This window comes from Geotrypetes seraphini, chromosome 1 (genome assembly GCF_902459505.1).
Source record: "Geotrypetes seraphini chromosome 1, aGeoSer1.1, whole genome shotgun sequence".
NCBI classification, from domain to species: Eukaryota; Metazoa; Chordata; class Amphibia; order Gymnophiona; family Dermophiidae; genus Geotrypetes; species Geotrypetes seraphini.
The window spans coordinates 209,240,741-209,264,838 of record NC_047084.1 but is presented as its reverse complement, the minus strand read 5'-3'; the positions used below and the strand labels follow the sequence as shown (position 1 = coordinate 209,264,838).

The window sequence follows — 24,098 nt, the reverse complement described above, 5'->3', positions numbered from 1 at the left end:
ATATTATTGGCATATGAGTAATGAGTCTCGCCCAAATCCAAGCAAGCATCAGACAGAAAGGACATGAAAAGATTATAAAGCAATGGTGAGATGTCAGCTTTAAGCACTTACCATTGAGTCTTGATGGTTTAAGCAACAACGTGTTTGCTGTGCTTAGTTTTGGTCATATCATGATAGGAATGAACCTCACTCCTAAGCTAAAGCATGTGAAGTATGATCTCAATCTTTCACATTTTTATTACTAATGCTCACTATAAAGTTTGCATTATGCCAAAGAGAGTTTCCGTCTGGCATTCATAAGATGTATAGGCAACCAATGCAGGTATGTTTGGAAATTCTTGTTGATCAAGCCTGGGGCACCCAAACCAATGAGAAATATTTCTGTATCTTTCTGCCACATTTTCTTGGTCTCTGATTGCATTTCTTGATACTCCACATGATTCACAGAGTAATTGCTTGGGATTAACTGACACCACTCTTATTAATGTGATGGGATGGAGCAGGAAGTTATCTGGGTACAGCTGGTATTTTGTGCCAGCTCCTGGATAGCTATCTGGACAAGTTAGAATGGTGAAATAGAACCCTTATACTGTAATACAGCTTTAGTAGCTCAATATTCAGGGAACTTCAAGAATCAAAGTATCAACAGCTCTTGTAGATTAGTTCACCAGAAAGTCTTGGTGCAATGGGATCTTTTTTATGACCAGTCATGGATCCATTATTCTGAATGTTAATGATATTAAAAAGAGTTTGACAGTTGCATTAGTTGTATCTATTTATGTTTTTATTTTTTAGCACATAAATGCTCATCAAGCCTATGAATTACAAATCTCATCAATGGCTAAAACTATGTCTGGATTTGAGGAGGAGCTGAAACATGAGCAAAATCAGAAGACTTCAGTATTGTCTGAACTGAGTTCTGTGAGAGACCTTTGTGTTAAACTTGATTCTAACAAAGAATTGCTGTCACGACAGCTGGCTTCCAAAAGTATGGAATATGAAAGGGTAAGATGCAAAAAATCTGCAATTCATTTCACAACTGTTTTGTAAAAGTGTAGCTAGAATCAAAATTCATTCTTATTTTATTTTGTAATCAGTAGTTGCTTTTGAGGTTTAGATCTGATGTAGTAGAAAGCAGGATATACCACTTGCCTAAGCAGTTGACATCTGCCAGGGCAGAACAACTAGCCTCATGGAGAGTTCTGGAAAAGTCTGACCAGGCTTTTGTGGGCATTTCACTTCACCAAGACTAAAGAGTTATATTCATTTATGGCTTATAGTTTTGTGCATTCTCTTTGATTTCAGGACATCAACTTTTCCTTACAGTTTGCTTCCCAGTTGACCTTCTGCTCACTGTGTATTGTTTGCTGACTTTTCTTAAGTCTCTGTTCTTTTTGACATTGTGTAGCCTTGTTTATTTTTTTCTTTGATGTCGCCTTTACTTGCAATCTTTATTTATTCATTTATTTTTACATATCATTCTCACAGGGGAGCTCAGAATGGTTTACATGAATTTATTCAGGTACTCAAGTATTTTTCCCTATCTGTTCCAACACAATCTATGACAATCTATCTAATGTACCTGGCGAAATGGGGGGATTAGGTGACTTGCCCAGAGTTGTAAGGAACAGCGTGGGTTTGAACCCCGAACCTCAGGGTGCTCAGGTTGTAGCTTTAACCACTGTGCCACACTCCTCCTTGCAGTTTTGAACAGCCCAATTTCACCAGAAAATATTATCTTGATTTTTCCATTGGCTGTTTTCTCAATATCTACAAAAAGATAATCAGCAGCCTTGAATACTGGCCTCTCTCCCCATGTAAGTTTCAGATATTCATAAATTGTCATCACTCAACTTGCATGATAGAAACATGATGACAGATAAAGACCAAATGGCCCATCTAGTCTGCCCATCCGGAGTAACCATTATCTCTTTCTCTCTCTGAGATATCCCACATGCCTATCCCAGGCCCTTTTGAAGTCTTTGTCTCCACCACCACTTGCATCTACCACCTTTTCTGTAAAAAAGTATTTCCTTAGATTATTCTGGAGCCTAACACATCTTAACTTCATCCTATGCCCTCTCATTGCAGAGTTTCCTTTCAAATGAAAGAGACTCAACTCATGCGCATTTACATCTCTATCATATCTCGGCCCTGAGCGTTTGGGTTTGGGGTACTGACCCTTTTTCGCATTTTAAGCAGACTTCTTTCCACCTCTGTATGGATGATGTTCTGAAAGAGCTCCATTTGGATTTTCCACCTTCCACTTCTCTGGCTTCAGTCGTGGACCTTTTTCCTGTGCCGTTTTTTCCATTCAGTCCAAAACTCCTTGGTCTGGTTTCAAAACAGTGATATCCCAAAAAGCTCTTTCCGATCTGCTAAAGCTATGTCTATGCTTTATCACCTGGATCCTGATTTTCAGCAGATTTGAACAGCCTGAGGTAGATTCCACTGTGGCATGGTTATCCAGCGCACAGTTCTCCCTAGTGATGGGGGAATGAGGTTTCTGGACTCTCAGGATCGCAGGGTGGATGTTATGTTACAAAAAATCCATTTCTAGCAGCATCCTCAGGTAGCCGAGTGGCGGAGGCCTGCGCAATATGTCCTCTGTGGAGGTGCATGCCTGTCCTTCGCTGGTGTGGGTTGGTGTGGCCTAGATGCCAGGTGCCCTTTATGATCTCATTTGAGTTCTTAGTACATTCTCTGCTGGTACAGTGTCTGAGCACTGGACTCTTTGGATCCATCTTTGGATGAGCTTGTTACCTCAAGGATCACCTTCAGCGGATTTTTTTCAAGGACAGATTCTTGTTGGGATAGGTCTGGCTGACTTCTACTCAGGTGTTGACGAACACTACCCTACATTGCTCCCTGTGAACAAGTTTCACTGGACTTCGGGAGGGTGTCTTAGTTCTCTTCATTCCTCCTGCAGGTGCCGTCAGGTATACATAGGTTTTTCCTCCTAGAGACATTCCCAGGGCTATGCCTGCATTATAGCAATTCCAATTCCAGGCATCCTCAGGTCTGTGCAATGACTGCGCCTTAAAAAAAAAGCGCCAAGGATGCCAAGGGTCATAGAAAACATAAAAACATAGAAAAAGACGGCAGATAAGGGCCGCGGCCCATCTAGTCTGCCCACCCCAATGACCCTCCCCTATTTAACTCTGTGCAGAGATCCCACGTGACAATCCCATTTCTTCTTAAAATCAGGCACGCTGCTTGCCTCGATCACCTGAAGTGGAAGTCTATTCCAGCGATCAACCACTCTTTCGGTGAAAAAGTATTTCCTGGTGTCGCCGTGCAACTTCCCCCTCCCCCCCTGATTTTCCATGGATGTCCTCTTGTCACCGTCGGACCTTTGAAAAAAAAGAAATCCTGTTCTACCTCGATACGGCCCGTGAGGTACTTGAACGTCTCGATCATATCTCCCCTCTCTCTGCGTTCCTCGAGTGAGTATAGCCGCAATTTATCCAGCCGTTCCTCGTACGGGAGATCCTTGAGTCCCGAGACCATCCGGGTGGCCATTCGCTGGACTGACTCAAGCCTCAGTACATCCTTGCGGTAATGAGGCCTCCAGAATTGCACGCAATATTCCAGATGGGGCCTCACCATGGATCTATACAATGGCATAATGACTTCAGGCTTACAGCTGACGAAACTCCTACGTATACATCCTATGATCTGCCTAGCCTTAGATGAAGCCCGCTCCACTTGATTGGCAGTCTTCATGTCTTCACTGATGATCACCCCTAAGTCCCGTTCTGCAACAGTCCTTGCTAGGATCTCGCCATTTAGGGTGTAAGTCTCGCATGGATTTTGACTGCCGAGGTGCATGACTTTGCATTTCTTGCCATTGAAACTCAGTTGCCAGGTCCTTGACCATTGCTCCAATAGGAGTAGGTCGTGTTTCATATTGTTCGTTGTGCTCTTGCTTGTTATATTACATAGTTTGGCGTCATCGGCGAATAACGTTATTTTACTGCGAAGCCCCTCAGCCAAGTCCCTTATAAAGATATTGAAAAGGATCGGGCCTAAGACCGAGCCCTGTGGCACTCCGCTGATCACTGCCGTCGTTACAGAGGGGGTGCCGTTCACCACCACCCTCTGAAGCCTACCACTAAGCCAGTCCCCAACCTATTTTGTCAAAGTTTCACCTAATCCTATAGAACTCATTTTGCACAACAACCTGCGGTGTGGGACACTATCGAATGCTTTGCTGAAGTCCAAGTATACAATGTCCAAGGACTCTCCAACATCGAGCTTCCCCGTCACCCAGTCAAAGAAGCTGATCAAGTTGGATTGGCAGGATTTCCCCTTAGTAAATCCATGTTGACGGGGATCCCGTAGATTCTCTTCATCCAGGATCTTATCTAATTGGTGTTTGATTAGGGTTTCCATTAGTTTGCTCACTATAGATGTGAGACTCACTGGTCTGTAGTTCTCAGCCTCTGTCCTGCAATCTTTTTTGTGGAGTGGAACGACTTTAGCCGTTTTCCAGTCCAACGGGACTCTACCTATACTAAGGGAGAGATTGAAGAGTGCGGATAGTGGTTCCGCCAGGACGTCCCTTAACTCCCTGAGCACCCTGGGGTGTAGGTTGTCTGGCCCCATTACTTTGTTAACCTTGAGTTTAGACAGCTCACAGTAGGCTTCCTCATCTCAAAGGCTGCCTTCTCAGTTTTGTCAGGAGTGGACTCGACTTGCATCAGATAATTTTTTAGTCTTCCTTTGCCCGCCTCTGGCTTGGTTTCTGGACTCCAGCAAATTGACTGCAGTAGAGTCTTGGATCTGCAATGCTTCTTAGTCATCGGGATGCTGGAACCTGTTCCAGAATACGAATGGGGGCTTAGGCGGATACTCCTTATACTTCCTCATGCCAGAAAGGCTCGGCAAATTGGAGACCCATTCTAGAGGAAAAGTCCTTAGTCTGTTATTGAGAAAGACATGGGGAAGCCACTTCTGGACCTGGATTGATAGGATGGAATGTTGCTACTCTGGGTTTTGGCCAGGTACTAGTGACCTGGATTTTCCACCGTGAGAATGGGCTACTGGGCTTGATGGACCATTGGTCTAACCCAGTAAGGCTATTCTTATGTTCTTATGATCTACAGTTGGTCCCCCACTTCTTGCAAATTACCTTTTTTTCTGAATGGACAACGGAGTACATGGTGATAGCTGCTGTCTCTCCAGGGAAGTTTCTAGTGTCCTTGGATCTCACAGAGACTTACCTCCATATTTCAATCTGCCCGGAGCATCACAGGTTTCTGCATTTCCATGTTCTGCCACAGCATTTCCAGTTCGCAGCACTGCCCCTTGGCCTCACAACAGCTCCTGCACTTTTGTCAAATTGATTGTAGTTGGGGCGGCTTTCCGCCAGCAGGGAATCCAAGTCACATTCCTTGAACAGCTGGCGATCTGGGCTCTGCTCATTGAGTGCATGAAGGTAATGGCAATGGTAGTGACTCTCCTTCAAGCGTTGGCAAGTTCAGGAAGAGATGCTTGGCATCTTCCTAGTTTCTGGGGCTTCTCTTCGTCTCCAGGCAGGGTCATGTATTTTTTAAGGCAAGTAGACAGAACCTTCATCAACAGATGTGCATGGTATGGGCAGTTTGAGATTTTTTTTTCACTTGAAAAGTGACAGTAAACAACTTTATTTGTTTATTGTCACTTTTCAAGTGAAAAAAAAAAAATTCAACAAATAACATATAACTGGAAAGATTATACAAGGTTGAATTATTGTTTCTGGTGGAATTCAGTATGTCATGTGTTTAAAATGGAAAGAGCGTTGGCAGTTCAAAAAGGTTACTATAATAAATTTAAGGATGTGTGGGGGCCATTTTTAAATTATTCTAATTATAATAATTTACACTTTTCCCAATTTTAATTCTTACATGTGGATTGGGGGGGGATTGGATTTCTATTAATAATATATATGAATGATAAGATATTATATTCATGTGGTATATTTTTTGTTGTATATGGAAGTGGGAGGGGGTGGGGGTTATATCTTTTTGTTGTATGATATGGTAGATTTTCAAGTGATATTGTATTCTAATTGTTTGATATTTACTGTACACTTGTGAATTATAAAATGAATAAAGAATTAAGAAAAAAAATAAAGTGACAGTAAACTTTTGCAATGTCTGTACCGGGCTCCATGTGCCTGCTATCCTCAGATAACACCTTCTATAGGTAAGTAACTTTGCTATTTTGTAAACCTGTAAAATCAGTAATGTTTAACTGGGTGTTAAACATTAAAAATTAATACTAATATTGATTCTACAACACTTCAAGAATATATTTTAAAAACTGAAGCAACTTACTTGAGTTGGTGTATAGTGTGTGACACCTGAGTAATATACTTGAGCAGGGGTGCCCAATATGTAGATCGGGAAGGCCCATCCCGGGCTCCGTGATAGACTCGTGTTGCCGTCCCAATCTACCGGGCCGATCAGCCTTCCTCTCCCGACGTCAAAGAAGCCGACGCCAGGCATCCACTTTAGTCTGGTTTTTGTCATTTCGGTGGGGGGGGGGAGGGGGTGGCGTCAGCAGCCTGAAAAAGAAATCATCCTGGCCGGGGTCGGTGTCATGCTCCAGAGCTTCTACCTCTTCCAGAGCCTTCCTATCTGGTCCTCTCCCTTCTACCTGCATCCGGCCTTCTACCTGCTCCACGGCTCTCTTTGGCAACTCGTCAGCAGCAGCGATCGACACAAGCTTCTGACGTCGGCGCCTACCCTCTGCGAGTCCCGCTTGTTTCAACTTCCTTTTTCTACAATGGCGGGACTCGCAGAGGGAAGGCCTCGATGTCAGCAGCCTGTCTTGATCACCGTTGCTGACGAGTTGCTGAAGAGGGCCGCAGGGCAGGGTGTGTGGCTGGATGCAGGTGGAAGGGAGAGGGCCAGATGCACAACTCGTGGGTGAGGGAGGAGAAGAGAGAGAGAAAGAGAGAGGGAAGGTAAACAAAAGGAAATATTTCATACTGGGCTGGGCCGGAATGGAGGAAGGGTGGAAAGATTCTGGCTACAGGGTGCAGTAACAAAGGAAAAGGGGGGAAAGCTGAAAATGGAGATAGTGACACAACGAAGAGAAAGGGTAAGCAGGAACTACTGAATAAGGATAGAGATACAGAGGGGACATTAAGAGGAGGTGAAATGGAGACATAGAAGTAATGCAGAAAAAAAGGGGGGGGAGATAAAGACATTGAAAGGGTAAATGGTGAACATGGGGGTAAAGACAAGGACAGAGACAAATGAAGATTCTGAAAAAGTGGTGAGATGGACACAAAGAAGGGTGATGCTGGAAAATAGGTGGAATGGTAATTCTGACAGACAGAAGGGAAATGCTGGATCAAGGAGAGATGGGGCTCAGGCTGGATGGAATGGGGAGAAATGCCTGGTTGGTTACTTCCTCTCCTACATCAGAATTGACGTCGGGGAGTGGAATGCTGGTCAGCGCGACGCTTCTGCAGGGAGAGCTTGGGGCGGCGGTGGCTTGGGGGCTCTTCCCTGATGGCGGCAGCAGCAGCAAACCGATGGATGGAGAGCCTGACAGGGGAAGGGGGCTGGGTGCAGAGCCTGATAGGGAAGGGAGGGAAGGGGGCTGGGTGCAGTGCCTGGCAGAAAGAGAGCTGGGTGAAAGGGAGGGAGGGGGCACTGGGTGCAGATCCTGGCAGGGCACGTGAATATTAAACTGCTTATTTTATATTCGAGTCAACCATTTTTCCTCTTTTTTTTTGGGGGGTGTTGGGGGTCTCAACTTATATTTGAGTATATATGGTACCTTTAGTTAATTAAAAAGCAACTCTGGGGGCCTCCTTTGTCAGCTGCTTTAATCAATTGTTTCTGCCTGCCTATACTGCTCTGTTTCAAAATGCTGGAAACATTCTGCAGCTTCTAACATTTTGCCTTTAAAGCAATAAGGAATTTTGATTTGGAGGCTTGGCTCTCCAAAACTATTTACCCAGTGTTTCTAGGTTTCTTACTCATCTGAGATAGTCACATTTTCTTTATCCATGTTAAATTTAGTGACTCTCTCCCTTTTTTGGAGAACTACTGTTTATAGACAAATAGACATCAATCCCTTTAATGCAGGGATCTCAAAGTCCCTCCTTGAGGGCCGCAATCCAGTTGGGTTTTCAGGATTTCCCCAATGAATATGCATTGAAAGCAGTGCATGCACGAAGATCTCATGCATATTTATTGGGGAAATCCTGAAAACCCAACTGGATTGCAGCCCTCAAGGAGGGACTTTGAGATCCCTGCTTTAATGCGATTCTTTTCAACATTCTGTTTGTTAGAAAGTATAATTATGAATGATGGCTCATGTTGCCAGTTTCAGTGTGGCCGCACAGAGTTGAAGGGAGGTAGATACACCAACTTTTCTCTCCGTTTGTTGTCTCCTCCTCTTGGTCATTCTGCAGTGGGTGTGGTGGAGGTATCAGGGCACAGTACAGATCTGCCCAACATTGGTTTCAATTGAGCTTCAATTATTGGGCAAAAACAGTGGCCTGTAGAATTCTCTTCACCAGTCTCCCTATTCCCCTGATATTTGGATAGGTTGGGTTAGGTTGGGGGAGAGTTAGGATGGGGGAGAGTGTGCTGATTACATTTTGAAATCACTAATGTAATTTTAGACGTGTATGGAACCAAAATCAGTCCTTAAATGGAGCAGTAAAAATGTGACCAATAGAATGAGCAACTCACATGTAGCTAATTAATTAAGTTTGCAATATTACCTAGACTGCTCAAAAGATCGAGTTGCTTTGTTTGTCTCATTATTTGAATCTTTATTTTGTCCTCCATTAATTTACTATCTTAATCATAATTTTTTTCTGCAGATTGTGACTGAACTTAGTGATGTAAAATCAGAATTGGAGCTCTTGAAGAAGCAATTATCTAGTGAACGACTTACCATTAAAAACCTTGAAACCCTGTTGGCTGCTAATCGGGAGAAAGAATTTCAGAGTCATTTAACATCCCATGAGAAGGATTCAGAAATTCAACTTCTAAAAGACAAACTAACACTTTCAGAGAGTAAACTGTGAGTTATGTATTATTCTTTTGATCATTATTGTGATTTTAGCAGTGAAGACTTCATAAAGTGCTTATTGTAATTTTCATTTTACTGTACCTCTTCTGTCCTAACCATTTATAAATGTTTCCACTAATATTCACAATAGTTTCAACAATTGTATTGTTCCCTGTGCTTTCACTATACAACTTCTGAATCTGAAATAATAGCTGGTTTTAGTTTTTAAGTATAATTCATCTTTAGCCATAGGTTTTTGGTATAGCTGCTATTGATGCTTTCACTAGTTAATCCTAAGAATGAAAAAATGTGTATAAAAAGAGGAGAATATCCAGAAACAGAGTAGCTTTGGGTTTCTAATATTCACTGTTTTAAAACATGTTTGTATGAATTTTACAGATACTTGTTCTAGTGCAATAGGTGTGTCATTCTGGACAAGCGGGTAATTTCCCTATAGCCCAGTGCTTTGCAGAAGGAATCCACTCTGGATTTTTTTTCTGTGTCCCTCCTACTTCACAGAGGGCTCTGCTACCCCTTACAGTTCTTTCCTTCTGCACACATGCCTGAAGGAGTGTTTCTGTTCTGCTCTTCTCGTTTCTTTATTTTAGTCTTTTTTTGGGGGCAGGGGTCAGTTTTTGGTGCTAAGAGCTTCCCTGTTTGACGGTTCAGCTCTACCTGTGTGGAGAAGTAGACTGTGATCAGCCAGCCTGCAGAAGCGTATTTGAAGTTTGGGACCGTTCCTATGTAGCTTGCTCACCTACTGCTTGCAGGGGTTCGAGCGCAGGCTGTTAGGCCTCCGTAGGAGGCTCAGCAGTATTTCACAGGGTGCCAGCTGCGTTTCGCCTTCTCCCTTGCTGTTTGTGTGTTCCCGGTCCACGGGGGTTAAGGCACTGGCAGTCTGAAGATTCAGCACTGAAAGGATGTTTCTCTGAGGCAGTGATTTCTTCTCCCTGGTTCAGCTACCTTTGGAGCCGAGGCAAGCTGCAGCACAGGTCACAGTGAGTAAGGCTGTTACAGCCTATTAGGAGGGGGGATTTTGCCATATTTAAGCATTTTTTTGTGCCAAAATGCTGCCAGTGGCCATCTTGATTTTTTCCGATCTCTTTTTTAGAGTTCTCTAGGATCTTCAAAACACCTCGTTTTGCCTCAAAACTGGTAGGGATGGAGTCCTCAGGCTCCTATATCCCTAATTCAAGCCAGGATTGTGCCAGTTGCTTGCTGAAGGAGCGACCTTGTGCCACATACTGCGCAGCATGTGAAAGCGGGCAGAAGCATCCCCTTTGCACCCTAGGACCAAGTTACGGGTGGGAAGCCCATTGGTTTGAGACATTTTTCTTTCTGATCCCAGGAACAGCAGTTGTCCTGCATGGAGGAGCACAGAAGCCAAGGAGTCCAGAAGATGCAAGCTGGAGTAATCCATTGGAGGTTCAGCGCTGCCTAGTACATTTTTTCTAGAATATGTCACTATAAGGTGGAAAACCTTTTAGGAAATCTGTCCTTCCATAGAAAAGTTTGGCAGCACTTCGGACAACGCGTGAAGGGGCTGGAGCTCCCAGGTGCATCTCCCTTCCTGTCTGCATCTAGCCAAGGACTAGGACACCTTTCAGAAGGAGTTCATATGATAATGGATCTCTTCCTATACTGTTGTGGCCTCAGGACGCACCCTTCCTGTCAAGGGATACTGGGTCACAGTCAGATGCTTTGGAGCCTATGTTAACTCGATTCTTGGAATATCCCAGGGTTCTGTGCTTATTAAACCCTCGGCTCTCTTGGACCTCATCTCTGATGCACTTCAGGAGTTAAACTTGACTTCCCCGCAGAGCCCTCTTGGCTCCTCTTCTTTCATAGATGGAGTGAGAGCTCAGTCTTCAACCATGGCATCCTAACATGAACATTGTTATGCTCTAGAGAGGTTCCTTACAGTGGCAAAAGCTATGGCTCAGCTGTATCCTCTTGCACTGGAGTGTCACCAGTTCTGCTCAGCCCAAGGCATATTCATTAGTAACCTTCCTTCCATGTGAGGGTGAAGTGGGTGTTACAGGATATACAGGATTGCCAAGTGGATGTGTCTTCAAGAGGCTTTCTGGGCTTTGGGAGTCAAAGGGTCCACTGCAGCATCCTTTCTGTGCCATGCCTGCCATACCAGGCTATGGCCTCTTGAATGCAACAGTGCCGAGCTTGTGCTACAGCTTCTTCTGTCAGGAGTGGATTTTGCAGCTGATGCTCTAAGTGATATCTTTAGGGTCATTTATTTATTTAAAAATTTCTTACTCACAACATCATATAGTTCTGTGTGAGCTACAAGTTACATTCACAATTAAAATTTCAACAATAAAAACAAGACTTATTGTACAAATAATACCTAGAAAGGGGAAGCCATGAGGCAAAGGATGTCGAACACTCAGCGATGAGTTATTCCAAAGGAGTCCTTTTGTTTGATTCCGTGCTGTTCTCCAATAAAGTATAATTTGGAATAACCCATCCCTGAGTGTTCGACATCCTTTACCTCATGACTTCCCCTTTCTGGATTCACCTTCTCCGTTGTTGAGATCCATATTTGGCTCTCTTCTCGAGTGCTTTACAAATAGAAACATGATGGCAGATAAAGGCCAAATGGCCCATCTAGTCTGCCCATCCGCAATAACCATTATCTCTTTCTCTCTCCGAGAGATCCCACATGCCTATCCCAGACCCTTTTGAATTCAGACACAGTCTAGTTTTATTAGGATTTTATATGCCGTCTCCACCACCTCTTCTGGAAGACTGTTCCATGCATCTACCACCCTTTCTGTAAAAAAAGTATTTCCTTAGATTACTCCAGAGCCAATCACCTCTTAACTTCATCCTATGCCCTCTCATTGCAGTTTTCCTTTCAAATGAAAGAGACTCGACTCATGCGAGTTTACATTACATAGGTATTTAAGCATCTCTATCATATCTCCCCTCTCCTGCCTTTCCTCCAAAGTATACAGATTGAGATCTTTGTCTGTCCCCATACGCCTTATGATGAAGACCACACCATTTTAGTAGCCTACCCCTGGACCGACTCCATCCTTTTTATATCTTTTTGAAGGTGCGGCCTCCAGAATTGTATACAATATTTTAAATGAGGTCTCACCAAAGTCTTATACAGGAGCATCAATACCTCCTTTTTCCTACTGGCCATACCTCTCCCTATGCATCCTAGCATCCTTCTAGCTTTCAGCGTCACCTTTTGAACCTGTTTGGCCACCTTAAAATCATCACAATCACACCCAAGTCCCATTCTTCTGTCATGCACATTAGTTCTTTACCCCCTAAACTGTACCGTTCCCTCGGGTTTTTGCAGCCCAAATGCATGACCTTGCATTTCTTAGCATTAAATTTTAGCTGCCAAATTTCAGACCATTCTTCAAGCTTCGCCAGGTTTTTCTTCATGTTATTCACACCATCCAGTGTGTCTACTCTATTGCAGATTTTGGTATCATCCGCAAAGAGGCAAATCTTACCCGACAACCCTTCAGCAATATCGTTTATTAAAAAAAACAGGCCAAAGAACAGAACCTTGAGGCACACCACTGGTAACATGAGCAATCTCCATTGATTACTACTCTCTGTTGCCTTCCACTCAACCAGTTCTTATCCCAGCCCATCACTTTGGGACCCATCCCAAGGGCACTCAGTTTATTTATTAGACGTCTGTGTGGAACACTGTCAAAGACTTTACTAAAATCTAAATACAAAACGAAAGAAAGCACCAAAAACTGCAAAGCAAAAAACCAAAATGAAACTGCAGAGGAATATACAGGGTGCAGGAATTTCTTCAATAAAAATCATTAAAACATATGTCATACCGTATTTTTCGCTCCATAAGATGCACTTTTTCCTCCCAAAAAAGTGGGTGGAAAAAAGGGTGCATCCTATGAAGCGAATACCAAAATCCCCCCCCCTTCCCCCTCGTTACCTTACAGGACTACCACCCACCCCTCGCCCACCGCCACTGGTAGAAGAAGGTAAAGGCCATGCGCTGCTGGTAGAAAGGCCGCCGCTGCTGGTAGAAGGGAAAGGCCAGGCGGGTGCAGCGATTGCACACCACCGGCCCAGAAGTCTTACCCCCGATGTCAATTCTGATGTCAGTGAGACCTTCTCGCCGACGTCAGAATTAACGTCGGGGATAAGGCTTCTGGGCAGGCGGGGTGCAATCGCTACACCTGCCTGGCCATTCCAGGTGCCGCGCTGCTGAGCCTAGAATTTGACACACACACTCCCCTCCCGCCCCCCCACTGCTGCTTCAGTGACATGTCCTCACAGGAGCAGCAGTGGGAGGTAATTAAATCCAGCAGGCAGGTAGGCTTGGGAGGGGGGGGGGGCAGAAGAGGACAGAGGCTGGAAGGCAGTGAGGGGAGCAGGAGGGAGGGAGGAAGGGACAATTGTTGGGCCTGAGGAAGGAAAAAAGAAATCACCAGACAATAAAGATAGGAAAAATGATTTTATTTTCAATTTAGTGATCAAAATGTGTCAGTTTTGAGAATATATCTGCTGTCTATATTTTGTACTATATTTGTCTCTTTTTCTATAGTTGTTACTGAGGTGACATTGCATATTTTAAAAAGTCATCTGCCTTGACATATGTGCTCTGTCCCTGCCCGCCCTATGCCCTGTCCCGGCTTACCATTAGACCACCAGAGGGAGACACGGTACAGAGCCTGGCAGGGAAGGGGGACAGGGTGCAGAGCCTGGCAAGGAGTGTGGGGTTGGGTGCAGGGCCTGGCAGGGAGAATTTGATTCAGAATGTTTTTTTCTTCTTTTCCTCCTCTAAATCTAGGGTGCGTCTTATGGAGCAAAAAATATGATATATAAAATGAATATATAAGCTAAAATAATTATATCCCAAAACTGGTCCTAATATTTGTGTGGACCGGACCCGACATGGTCCATGTTTCGAAAAACACTTCTTCCTCAGGAGTCCCGAATGTTGGTACGTAGAGTATCAGAAAACCAGATTGGATTAAATAAAATCAAAACTGAATAGGCATAAAAATCTCCTGTCTAAAGCGCTGCACATTCCCTTGCAGTTTTGTTTTGGTTTTTTAAAATCTAAATACACCACATTTAGCGCACATCCTCTATCCAATTCTCTGGTCACCCAGTCAAAGAAATTGATCAGATTTGTCTGACAAGACCCACTTCTAGTGAATCCATGCTGCCTCTGGTCATGTAATCCACAGGATTCCAGAAACTTGACCATTCTTTGTTTTAAAAGTGTTTCCATTAATTTGCTTACCACAGAAGTCAGACTTACTGGCCTGTAATTCTCTACTTCTTCCTTCCACTTTTGTGGAGAGGGACCACATCCGCTCTTCAGTCCTCAGGTACCACTTCCGACTCTAGAGACTCATTGAAAAAGTCAGTCAGCAGAGCTACCAGAACTTCCCTAAGTTCCTTCAGCACCCTAGGATGTACACCATCTGGCTCCATCGCTTTGTCTACCTTTATTTTAGCTAGCTCCTCACGAACACAACTTTTAATAACTGAAATTTTTTTAATGACGCTTTTAAAAACTGAAATTTTTATATTCCTTTAGACATGCTGTTAATAATGCTATGGTTTTAATACCCCCTCCTTTTGTATTTTCCTTACGTGTCTACTAAAAAATTTAAAATTGTAACTTTTAACCCTTTTTATCCTCCCGACTTATGTATGTATAATATGTAACCACTATGTATAATGTTAGTTTCTTTTTATTGCTCTTTATTAATTCCTGTACATCGCTTAGTAATTTTAATAGGCGATTAATTAAATATACAAATAAACTTGAAACTTGAAATAAAAATAAACTCTGAAAATCGATCAGGGTCTATTACTCCTCTATCCCTATTCACGTTTGTCTTCTGCGATCCCGCGTCCGGTGCTTCAGCTGCAAACACAGAACAGAAATATTTGTTAAGCAATTCAGCCTTTTCTTTATCAGCTTCTACATTACATTACATTACATTACATTAGTGACTTTTATTCCGTCATTACCTTGCGGTTCGAGGCGGCTTACATAAGAGGTTATCTGGACATTTCCAGAAGAGTTATAGAGTTGAAGGGGTTATTTTGGGGGACTGAAGTGCTTCCTGCGATGTTAGTTTGTTTTGATGGATTTCTTGAATAGTAGGGTTTTTATGTCTTTTCTGAAAGTTTTGTAGTCTGGTGTCGTGATCAGTAGTTGGTGGTCTAGTTTCGCTGCCTGCGTGGCCAGTAGGCCATTGTACATTTTTTTGCGTTTGACGCCTCTGATTGGGGGTGCATGAATGGTGTATGGGTTCTCCTTTGCCTGGTTGTAGTAGTTCTGATAAGGCGGTTGTTCATGTAAGCTGGGCTGTCTCCATTCATGGCTTTAAATAGTAGACAGTAAAATTTGAATAGTATTCTTGCTTGTATTGGGAGCCAGTGTGAGTCAAGGTATGCGGCGGTGATATGGTCGTAATTCTTCAGCGAATAGATCAGTCTCGGGGCTGTTTGTAGTTGTTTTATCATGACTGCAGGGTAGGGGAGATAGAGGATGTTGCAATAGTCTTGAAGTCCTAGGACTAAGGATTGGACCATGAGCTGGAATTGTTTTCTGTCAAAAAATTTTCGAACTTGCCTTAAGTTTCACATGACCACGAATGATTTCTGTATTGTTGATTTGTGGTTGCATTGTTGATTGTGATTGTTTTGTTGATTTGTGGTTGCATGGTACAGCATCTGTCTATCATCCCTCCCAGAAGTCTTAGGGTGGGTTGAATGGGGTATGTGATTGAGTTTATTAAGTTTGTTATGGTTGGGGTTTTGTTTTTTCGAGAAGTATAAATTTTGTTTTGTCTGGGTTCAGTTTTTATTTGTGTTCTTTCATCCATGTAGCCACTGTTTCTAGTGTTCTATGTAGTGTATCTGTCATGGAGGGTGTTGGTTGATCAAAAGAAGAAGGATGGTGACGTCGTCTGCATAGTTATAAGAAGTTAAACCTAATTTGTCTAGGTAGGTGCCAAGGGATGGAATGTAGCGATTGAAGAGTGTTGGGGATAAAGGCGACCCTTGGAGTACACCGCAGGGGTTGGACCATGGTTCTGATTTTTCTTCGTTTGTCGTTACTCTGTAGGTCCTTGAGTCTCACAATGCCACTTTTGCACTTCTTCCTATCACTAATATATCTTTAAAAATGTCTTGTCTCTCTGTTTTACCGTGTCAGCTATTTTAACGTGTCAGCTATTTTTTCATTTGCAGCTTTGCTTTCCTGACTACACAACCAGCCTCTCTTAACTTTTTTAGTTATTTTTGCCTGTCTTCCTCTTTCTGCGATCCTTTGTAATTTATGAAAGCTGACCTCTTATTCCTTACCTTCTCAGCTACTACTTTTAAGAACCAAAACGGCCTTCTTTTCCTCTTACTTTTACTTACTTGCCTCACAAAAAGGTTTGTCACCCTTATAATCGCTCCTTTCATTTTTTCCCTCCGCATTTCCACTCCTTCCAGACGTTCCCATCCAGACAATAATTCCTTGATGTAAACCCCCATCTGAACAAAGTTAGTTGTTTTTTTTTTAAGTCTAGAACCTTTGCTTTTGAATGAGCCCTCTCTATACCCATCTTAATATTAAACCATACCATGCAGTGATCACTGGATGCCAGATAATCACCCACTGTAACATCAGAAACACTTTCCCGTTTATAAGTACTAAGTCCAGTATGACCCCCATCCCATGTGGGTTCCATTACCAACTGCTGGAACAGTTCTCCTTGTAGAGAATCCAGAATCTCCCTACTTCTAGAAGACCCCATAATAGGAATACCCCAATCAACATCCAGCATGTTAAAATTACCTATTAGCAAAACTTCCCCTTTTTTAGATATATTTTGAATGTCTACTATTAAATCTCTATCTACTTCTTCCGTTTGTGAAGGAGGCCTGTATATCACACCAATGTAAATATATTCACCATTCCCTCTTTCCAAATTGATCCACAATGCCTCTTCCTTGCCCTGCAGATCCTGCAATTGTGTGGCTTTAATATGATCTTTAACATATAACACTATTCTTCCTCCTTTTCTCCCTACCCTGTCTTTCCTGAACAGATTATAGCCCAGTATAACTGCATCCCAGTCATGGTTCTCTGTGAACCCATATCTCAGTGATCGCCACTATATCCAACTCCTCTTCTTCCATCACAGCTTCTAGATACAAAATCTTGTTTCCCATACTTCAAGCATTAGTATATACTGCTTTCCAGACATTGCCTCCTTTTCCCATCCGTGTACAGGTATTCAGTGATTTACTTACCTGAGGGCTTATACTCACCCTGGAGCTTTGATCAACCTCCCCCATCACTTCTAATTTAAAGCCCTCTTCAGTAGATTGACCAGCCTGCTGATAAAGACACTTCTTCCCTTCTTTGATAGATGCACACCATCTCTGCTCAGCAACCCTTGGAAGATCATCCCATGGTCCAGGAAGCCAAAATGCTCTCAACGACACCATCCATGTAGCCACACATTCATTTCCAGGCCTTTACCCTCGACAAGGAGGATGGACGAGAATACCACCTGCACACCTGACTGCTTCAACTTCTCTCCCAGAGCCACAAAGTCACTTTTGACATGTTTGCAAGGGTACCTGGCAGTATCATTAGTGCCAATGTAGTTGAGCAGTATCGAATAGTAATCATCAGACTTCATGAGTCTCGGCAAGCTCTACATAACATCTTGGATTTTGGCACCAGGCAGATACCATACCTCTCATGACATCATGTCTGGTCTGCAGATGGACGCTTCTGTACCCCTCAGAAGGGATTCGTCAACTACCACTAACTTACACTTCCTAGTGGTCATGGATCTAGTACTTTTTGGGATTTCAAGCTCTGGTCCTTCCTCTCCTTGGGATGCTCTCATCTCCTCCACTTCCAGGACTGCATACCGGTTCTTCAGTTCAAGGGCGGGGGTAGTCACAGTACCAATCTTGCAGTGTTCCATAATCTGAGTCCAGCTGTCTTCCCTCAGCACAGCCTCTTCTTCCCCACTGCTGGAAATCTTTGACACCTCATGAACCATTTCATCGATGTACCTCTCATTCTCATGGATGCTTCTCAAACTTGCCACCTCCTCTCTCAGTTCTTTTACTTCCTTCATGAGGGATTCAAGCTGAAGACAGAAGAGACAGAAGTTGTAACCTGAGCAGCAGCTTTGGTGATATGATGTTTCCCAGCCATACTGTGGTGCAGAAGAACTTACAACTGGAAGCTAAAAAAAAAAAAAAGAAAGGGCAGAAAACTCCTACCAAAGTAATGCCCTGTTCCAGAAGCAGACAGTAGTTCACAGATTGCTATAAGTAAAGAAATGAGCTAGGGGGGGCTTGCCAGAAACTCTCTTTAATGCTGATCCTCTACAACCACTCTCTTAGAACCAGGTTTACTGAGGGTTAGGCACTAGGCCAGCATTCCTCCCCCCCCAAGGGTCACCTGTGGAGTCCAATCTCTTAAGAAAGTCCTCAGAGTTCAGTACCCAATACCTAAACATCAATTCAGCTTCCTTACAGATCCGGGAAACTACAGACCAGTGAGTCTGACCTCGGTACCCGGAAAGATGGTAGAGGCGCTGATAAAAGACTGCATCATTGATCACCTTGACGGACACAATCTGATGAGGACCAGCCAGCACAGCTTCAGCAAAGGAAGATCTTGCTTGACTAACTTGCTGCAATTTTTGAGGGAGTAAACAGGCAGATAGACAAGGGTGACCTGGTCGACATTGTATATTTGGATTTTCAGAAGGCATTTGACAAGGTTCCACATGAACGACTATTTCGAAAAATTGTGAGCCATGGAATCGAGGGTGAAATACTCACGTGGATTAAAAACTGGCTGGCGGGTAGGAAACAGAGAGTGGGGGTGAATGGACAATACTCAGACTGAAAAAACATCACAAGTGGAGTACCGCAGGGTTCGGTGCTTGGACCTGTGCTCTTCAACATATTTATAAACGATCTGGAAAGTGGTACAACGAGCGAGGTGATTAAATTTGCAGACGATACGAAGTTAATCGGAGTAGTGAAGATGCAGGAGGATTGCAAAGACCTGCAACATGACATAAACATGCTCAAGAAATGGGCCGCGACATGGCAAATGAGGTTTAACATGGATAAGTGTAAGGTGATGCATGTCGGTAACAAATATCTTATACAGTGGAATCTTGGTTTACAAGCATAATTCATTCCAGAAGCATGCTCGTAAACCAAATTGCTCGTATATCAAAGCGAGTTTCCCCATAGGAAGTAAGGGAAACTCACTTGATACGTTCCACCTCCTCCTCCCCCCCAAAGCTACCGGCGCTGCTCAGTCACCACCACCCCTCCCCCGCTCAAACCAGCATCGCACCCCCCACCCGTGAGCGCCCCCCCCCCCATGAGAACTGCATCGCACCCCCGTGCTGGAAGCGGCATCCGCCCGCCCACCCTCCCAAACAAGCTGCTTACCCCATCTGCTGCTTGCTGGTGCAAGTTAAAGAAAGATCCCGCCTCTTCCTTGGTTGGGCCATGAGCATCTGCATGCTCAAGGCCTTCTGGCTGTCGTTCTCTCCGAGATCTCGAAAGGGTCCAGAGAAGAGTGACTAAAATGGTTAAGGGGCTGGAAGAGTTGCCGTACAGTGAGAGATTAGAGAAACTGGGCCTCTTCTCCCTTGAAAAAAGGAGACTGAGAGGGGACATGATCGAAACATTCAAGATAATGAAGGGCATAGGCTTAGTAGATAAAGACAGGTTGTTCACGCTCTCCAAGGTAGAGAGAACGAGAGAGTACTCTCTAAAGTTAAAATGGGGTAGATTCCATACAAACGTAAGGAACTTTTTCACCCAGAGAGTGGTGGAAAGCTGGAACACTCTTCCTGAGGCTGTTATAGGAGAAAACACCCTCCAGGGATTCAAGACAAAGTTAGACAAGTTCCTGCTAAACCGGAACGTATGCAGGTAGGGCTAGTCTTAGTTAGGGCACTGGTCTTTGACTTAGGGGCCGCCGCATGAGCGGACTGCAGGGCATGATGGACCATTGGTCGGACCCAGCAGCAGCAATTCTTATGTTCTAAAAAAATAATTTTGAGAAATATTGCACAATTCAGTTTTTTAACAGTTTCCTTAAACTTAATAGTGTAGACGCTTTCTTTACTTCATGTGCAAGCTTTCGGCTTGCTGAATCTCAGCTTGCATAATGCTCTGCATCAGGCAATGGGCTGGTGATTCCACGTCCAAAGCTACCCTCAGCAGGCTCCCTTTCAAAGGGCAATTGTTTTGCAAAGGGTCTGACTCCTTTTAAGGCCAGTGTGGTAGATCATCATCCAAAATCATTACCTAATAGACCTCTGGAGTCTCATGTTGATCTAATTCTCGTGCTCCAAGAGGTCTCGGCGGTCGTCAGGATCCAAGTCCTAGAGATTCATCCAGAGTTGCAGACAAGGTTTTCCAGATCCCAAACACAAGCATGCTTTTGGATTTCATGCTGGCCTGGGCCCAGATTTCTTAATTCTGCTGAGTTATAACATTTATTCAAAATGGTTCACATCTAGAATTCGCCTGGCCTCTATCGATTTGGTATGCAATCTTCCCTGCAGGACTCCCGGACAAAGCGAATGGAGTGGTGGCCACTGTGCACAGGTTGATGGACAGTCAGGCCGTGGAGATTGTACTGCCCGGAGACTTGGGCTTGGGTAGATGTTCCATATTTTTCATCGTGCCTTTTGGAGCCCTACACAGATGTGGAGAAAAACAGATTAAACAACCACACGACTTATGTTATTGCATTTTGATTGAGTCAATATATTGCTGAAGTTCCGCTGGCTCCAGATAAATGACAGTTTTGTTGTGAGTAATAAGCATTTTGGCTGGATATAAGAGACCAAATCTGGCCCCTATGTCTTTCAGATCTTGTCTCTGCTGTAAAAAAAATCTTTCTACGAGCAGCCGTTGATTTTGCCAGATCAGGGACAAAAAAGATTTTCTTGCCTTGGTAGAGAAGCTGTTTCTTTTCTTTTCCAGCAGTTAGAATTTGTAAAGTATACTCATATCTCAGCACTTTAGCCTCTATGGGCCTGGGAGAGTTCTGGTTTGAAGTAGGCCTCAACGGGACTCAGTGTGCTCGCTCCAGGGAGATTTCTGGTTTGAAGTAGGCCTCAACGGGACTCAGTGTGCTCGCTCCAGGGAGATTTCTGGTTTGAAGTAGGCCTCAAAGGGACTCAGTGTGCTCGCTCCAGTTCTAAAGGCAAATCGAATTTGAGACCCAGCAATGAAGGAATAAGATCAGTGAGAAAAGTGATGGTGTTAGGACCCTCAAAAGCTTCAGGAATGCCCAGTATTCTGATGTTGTTCCACCAGCTCCTGTTGGCTAGGTCCTCCAAATTAGTTTTCAGCACAGTTATATCCCGATCATGCTTGGGGATAAGGGAGAAGTTTTGAGCATGTGTCGCCGTGAAGCCTTCCAGCGCATTGATTTTATGTCTGGCATCAGTGAATTGCGCATTGAGGGTTTCAATCTCAGTTCGTATTAATTGAGATTCCTCTACATGTTCTTAAATGCATACATTTCTGTGATCAAAAGGGAATTGGGATTTGATTGATTTGATTGATTTTTAGTCTCCTGGTAATTTTCTTCGTGGAGTTCAGGTAGATAATATTGCAGTAGTCTAGGATGCTTAGAATGGAGGCTACCTCGTGCTTAGGCCGCTTTCCACTGGGCAACGTGGTAGTCGATTGTTCCCCCTTGCTATTTTTTGATAGCGACATATTTAGATGGCAATTTAGCTCAAGATCTTTGCAGGATAAGTTTTAGTGCTGTAGAGGCGTTCGAGTATAAATTCAGGGTGCCGTCTTGGAGAGCGTTTAGTCGGCACATCCGGTCACCATGATTGTCAAGCTACACCCCCCATTACTTGCATTTCTATTCTCTGAAAAAATTCCCATTAACCACCACCCTTTGCCGTCTGTCTGTCAACCAGTTCACCACTTTATATACTAACTTTATATACTAACTTTAGCCACCTTTGAGGAACTATGTCAAAAGCCTTATTATAATCCATATCTGCTACCCAATTCTTTAGTCACCCAGTCAAAGAAATTGATCAGATTCATTAGGTACAATTTTCCTTTGGAGAAGCCATGTTGCCTCAGATCTTGTAACTCATTTGGTTCCAGGAAACTCACTATCCTTTTCTTGAGTAGTACCTCCATTACCTTTCCAATCACTGAAGTAACTGGGCTATAGTTTCACACCTCTTCTCTATCTGTTTTTGTAAAGAGGGACAACATCTGCTGTTCTCCAATCCCACAGAACCCCTTAAAAGAATATGGGTAGACAAACCATACTATTCAAGTAACCCAAGAAACCATTGTCATTGTGAAACCATTTATGCTTGCTATTTCTTATAAGCTGATGCCATGTATAAAGAAACAAAACTTATCTTTCTGCCACATATGGCTATACACGGAAAACGACCTATATAACTAGTTTGTAAGTGCGCATGCACAAGGTACTATAAATATATGTGCTTGTCCACTGAATAAACAGACATCTCTTTGGATACGCAACGGTTTGCATGAGTGCGTGTGTTCTTTCTATAGAGATTGTATTCGGATGCATCTGTGGTAAAGACGACAGAGTGTGTGAGGCAGTATTGGGACCAGAACCTTTTCAACCCCTCCCCCCGTCTCCAAGGATTTATTATTCAAATCTTTAAGAGGAACTATCAGAACCCCTCTGAGCGTTCTCAAGATTCTGGGATGAATCCCATAAGACCCCCATGGCTTTGTCCACTTTCAGTTTATTATGAATGGTGTAATATCAGCTTCAATTTCAGATGCACCTTTAATAGCCACCGGTGAAGACATAACAGAAGTATTTGTTAAACACATCTGCTTGTTCCTCATCGCTGTTCACTTAATGGTTCACAATATCTTTCAATCTCACAATTCCATTTCTAGTTTTCTTCGTTTAACTAAAACATATAACTGAAAAAAGTCTGGTCACTCTTCTTTATGTTTTTAGCCATTTGTTCTTATACCAGAACCAGCCATATTTCTTTCTTCACTTCTTCTGGTAATCTCTTCTGTGTTCTTCATCTTGCATTTCTTTATATTGCATGAATGCCACATCTTTCCTTTTATTTTGTCAGCAACCTTTTTGGTGAACTATATTGGTTTCCTTTTTCTTGTTAACTTTCCTTATATAAAAATCTGTTTCTAATTTATACCTCCCTTCAATTTGAACCACAGGTCCTCCACTGCTCCTATATTCTTCCAACACTTCAGCTCCTTCAGGTACTCCTCCACCTTTGTGGGTTCCATTACCACTTGTCTCAGCAGTGCACTTTGAAAAGCATCTACAATCTTTCTGCTTCTTTCTAATTTCGCAGAAGGAACTGTCCAGTCCACATCCAGCAGTTTGAAATTCCTCAGCAAAAGCATCCCCCTTCATTCCCAACTTTCTTTGTCTAACTTCTCTGTGTGTGTGGGAAGTCTGTAGACAATGTCCACATAAATGAATGTTCCATCTTCCGAAGAAACGGAGCAACTCATGACCTCCTGGATCAAGGATAGTACCAACATACTAAATGAGATCGCCCCCATTAAGACCCGCAGAATAAGAACTTCAAACCAAGAAGGCTGGTTCGATTCAGAACTGCTACTACTAAAGAAGGAACTCAGAAAAGCAGAAAGACTATGGCATAAATCAGGAACCCAAGAACACAGACTGGCCTGGAGAATAAAACTAAAAAACTACAAAAACCTCACCAACGAAAAAAGAAAAAATTTTTACTCTCACAAAATCGGTAACATTAAAAACAACAGTAGTAACCTCTTTAAATTGGTCAATGACCTATACAATATCGAAACCATCACAAACATCCATGAAGAATCCACTCTAACCGCCAATTCCCTTGCAGACTTCTTTAACACCAAGATTAAAAAATTAAGATCAACTTTACCTACCAGGACCAATCCCCTCGAACTGTTCCCCATTCTCCCAGACCCTGGTTTACCTAACCCAGACCCAGGATCCAAAACCAACCTTAGCTGGAAACAATTCTCAACAATAG

At 43.3% G+C, this 24,098-nt stretch overlaps 1 protein-coding gene across 4 annotated transcripts in view; it reads left to right on the top strand.

The window, feature by feature from the left end:
• CEP135 (centrosomal protein 135) overlaps nt 1-24,098 on the top strand; it is a 307,612-nt gene that overhangs the window by 262,197 nt on the left and 21,317 nt on the right. For all 4 annotated transcript variants that reach the window (XM_033944786.1, XM_033944776.1, XM_033944765.1 and 1 more), the window contains exons 22-23: nt 796-1,005; nt 8,834-9,036. In XM_033944786.1, coding sequence (XP_033800677.1) covers nt 796-1,005; nt 8,834-9,036 — 413 coding nt within the window. The remainder of the gene's footprint in view (nt 1-795; nt 1,006-8,833; nt 9,037-24,098) is intronic.